At 34.9% G+C, this 2,877-nt stretch overlaps 1 protein-coding gene across 1 annotated transcript; it reads left to right on the forward strand.

Annotated features, from left to right (window-relative positions):
• The first annotated feature begins 699 nt into the window (after positions 1-699).
• Positions 700-2,877, forward strand: LOC108342773 (probable N-acetyltransferase HLS1-like). Its single transcript, XM_017580565.1, has 3 exons — positions 700-882; positions 1,058-1,188; positions 2,004-2,877. Exons 1-3 carry the CDS (start codon positions 700-702, stop codon positions 2,875-2,877), a joined length of 1,188 nt encoding a protein of 395 aa, XP_017436054.1.

Raw genomic sequence — 2,877 nt, forward strand, 5'->3', positions numbered from 1 at the left:
CAAAATAAACAACAAAAAATCCACAATAACTTTCAAAATATTTTTATGAAGACTAAAACTAGAAAATTAGTATATTATAAGGAAAAATGTATATTTAAACTTGATTACTATTGTTATTAGATTTTATTTTTGGAAGACTTAAAGTAAATTTTAGAATGAGTAATTTTATTTAAAATTTATTGAGATTCCTTTTTCTTGGAAATCTAAAACAATTAATATAAAACAAATTAGACTTTTTTTCTTGAAAACTTAAAACAAGGATCTTAAGCTATATAAGTTGTTTGGAGTTTATTTTCAACTAGCAGGACCATATATTACCAATAATTTGGCTACATTAGGCCTGGATCGGTGCATTTAACTTCACAGGCATCACTCAGCATATCATTCTTACAACGTGGGACTTTTTACACTTTAATCACGTGTTCCAGCATCAAATCAGTTTTGAAATAAAAAGAAAAAACGAAGAGGACAATGCTAATTTCAACGAGTGCATCAATTCATGTGTTAGAAAATATAGTATGTTATTGTGTTCAAGTCACGACAACAGAACAAAATGAGCAAGGAATAAAAGAAAACGATTCTTCGCCATATATAAAGGTTCAATATGAATGTTGGTCTGCATAGATCCAAATCAAGAAAGATCCCATAATGATTTCCATTCCCACTTCCTCACTTGCTTCATTTAGCCAAAGAGAAGAAATGGTTGACCGTACAAGGAACAAGATTCTTATAAGAGAATATAACGAAGATAAAGATGTTAAAATGGTGAGAAAACTAGAGAGGAACTCTGAGATTGGAGCTAAAAAGGTGGTCTCCATTTTTACCAACATGATGGGTGACCCTTTATCTAGGATTAGGTTTTTCCCTCTTCGTGTAATGCTGGTGAGTGACTATCATATCCCTACCTTCCACCTCAGAATGTTGCTTTTCAAATACTCCACATAAATTAGTACTTGCTTTTCTGCAGATTTTCTTAAACTGTTCTACACTTTTCTAGCATGAAACACCAAAACATGTACTGATCACATATATGTATGGTTTATCTAATGACTTTCAGGTAGCTGAGCTTCTCGAGAGCAGGGAACTTGTTGGAGTGGTTAGAGGAGTCATTAAGAATGTAGGAACTCTTTCTGGATCACTCTTGAAGATGGGTTACATCCTAGGCCTCAGAGTCTCTCCTTCTTACAGGTAGTACTCACTTTCATTTGATGGACCTAAAAAGATCTATTTTTGTTTTCTGGTTAGTGCAATCCTGAATTTATCTTCTTTTATCCTCTGAAATGGTCTTGTGAACCATTCGCAGTGGGTTAGATTTTTCTTTTCAGCAACTATTTTAGATAAATTTATATATGGTATTTACATGATTACAAAATTTGGTCTTAATATTGCTTGTCTGAGCCAAGATGTTATAAGAGCATATGTCTACCTAAGATGAGTCAAGCTCTTTTATATACACATCTTATCTGAACTACTACATTCTCATCTCTTAACAAATTTCATTTTTTTCCATCTCAACCTTTTGCTTGCTCATTGGTGTCCTAATAATACACTTTGACAGAATGATGCATAGGAACATCCTGCTAGATATCGAACCACTGTTGCTATGTGAACACCTCTGCTATTTCCCTATTCACACTACATATTGTTGAGGCTTTTCCTTTCCCATCCGTGATAATTTCCTTCACCTGATAGAGATTTCAGATTCTCCTTATTGCAGTGTACCTATCTGTCAATTTGTTGTCTTTTATTGAGATAGAATAAGCTGTCGTTTGCATTTTCATATTAATTACACCTTTGAGTAACCTATTCCTAACCCATGTATATAAGCCCTTATTGTACACAGGGTTAGAATAACTTCTCTACTTTGCCCTATGATAAAAAAATTGCTTATAAAAAGATTGACCTGAATTTTGAACTTGAGTTGAAGGCAATAAGTTGTAGACATTGTTTCAAAACCCTAATTTCTAGTGAATGTCATTGAGAAAACATTTTGATATCTGCAGGAGAAAAGGGGTTGCACTAAGACTTATCGCTGCAGTTGAAGAATGGATGGTGAGAAATGGAGCTGAGTATGCATTCCTAGCCACTGAAAAGGATAATGATGCTTCTAAAAACCTATTCACTGTCAAATGCAATTATGTGAACCTTAGCTCACTTGTCGTATTCGTCCAACCAATTAGTTCCATGACAAAGCATATTTCCAGGGATATAAAAATAGAGAAAGTGGACATAGATCTAGCAATTTCGTTATACAGAAGAACCTTGAAAACAAAAGATTTGTATCCACTAGATATGGACGTTATTCTGAAGGAGAAACTCAGCATAGGCACGTGGGTAAGTTATTATAAGAGAGAGGGCTGGCTCAATTTGCGAAGCAAGGTAGATAATGAAGAAGATCTCATTAGCAGTGAAACTTCAAACTCATGGGTGATTTTTAGTATTTGGAACACTTGTGAAGCTTACAAGTTTCAAGTTAGAAGGTCTCAACTAGTAAGGTTTCTTCTTACAACCTTAAATCAGGCAAGAGAGAGAGTTTTCCCTTGTCTCAAGATGTCGGTGAGTAACTCACTTTGTAGATCCTTTGGTTTTCTCTTTCTTTATGGAATCTATGGGCAGGGAGAAAACCTTGGAGAGCTCATGGAATCCATGTGGAGATTCACATCAAGAGTGGGAGAAGGAATGAAGGACTGTAAGGTGTTTATAACTGAGTTAGGGTTTGGTGATCCACTTGCCAACCATGTTCCTCAAACAGATTCCATCTCGTGTATCGATGATCTATGGTACACAAAGAGACTTTCAACCCACGTTGATGAAAACACTGATGAAATATTGATGAGACAAGTGGGAAATGTGTTTGTTGACCCTAGAGATTTTTAG

This window comes from Vigna angularis, chromosome 6, assembly GCF_016808095.1.
Source record: "Vigna angularis cultivar LongXiaoDou No.4 chromosome 6, ASM1680809v1, whole genome shotgun sequence".
NCBI lineage: Eukaryota > Viridiplantae > Streptophyta > Magnoliopsida > Fabales > Fabaceae > Vigna > Vigna angularis.

Bases quoted from the DNA above. Each gene is read 5' to 3' on its own strand.
- LOC108342773 (XM_017580565.1), top strand. From the start codon at position 700: ATGGTTGACCGTACAAGGAACAAGATTCTTATAAGAGAATATAACGAA. The intron at 883-1,057 runs GTGAGTGACTAT...AATGACTTTCAG, and splicing joins TCCCTCTTCGTGTAATGCTG to GTAGCTGAGCTTCTCGAGAG. The intron at 1,189-2,003 runs GTAGTACTCACT...TGATATCTGCAG, and splicing joins AGAGTCTCTCCTTCTTACAG to GAGAAAAGGGGTTGCACTAA.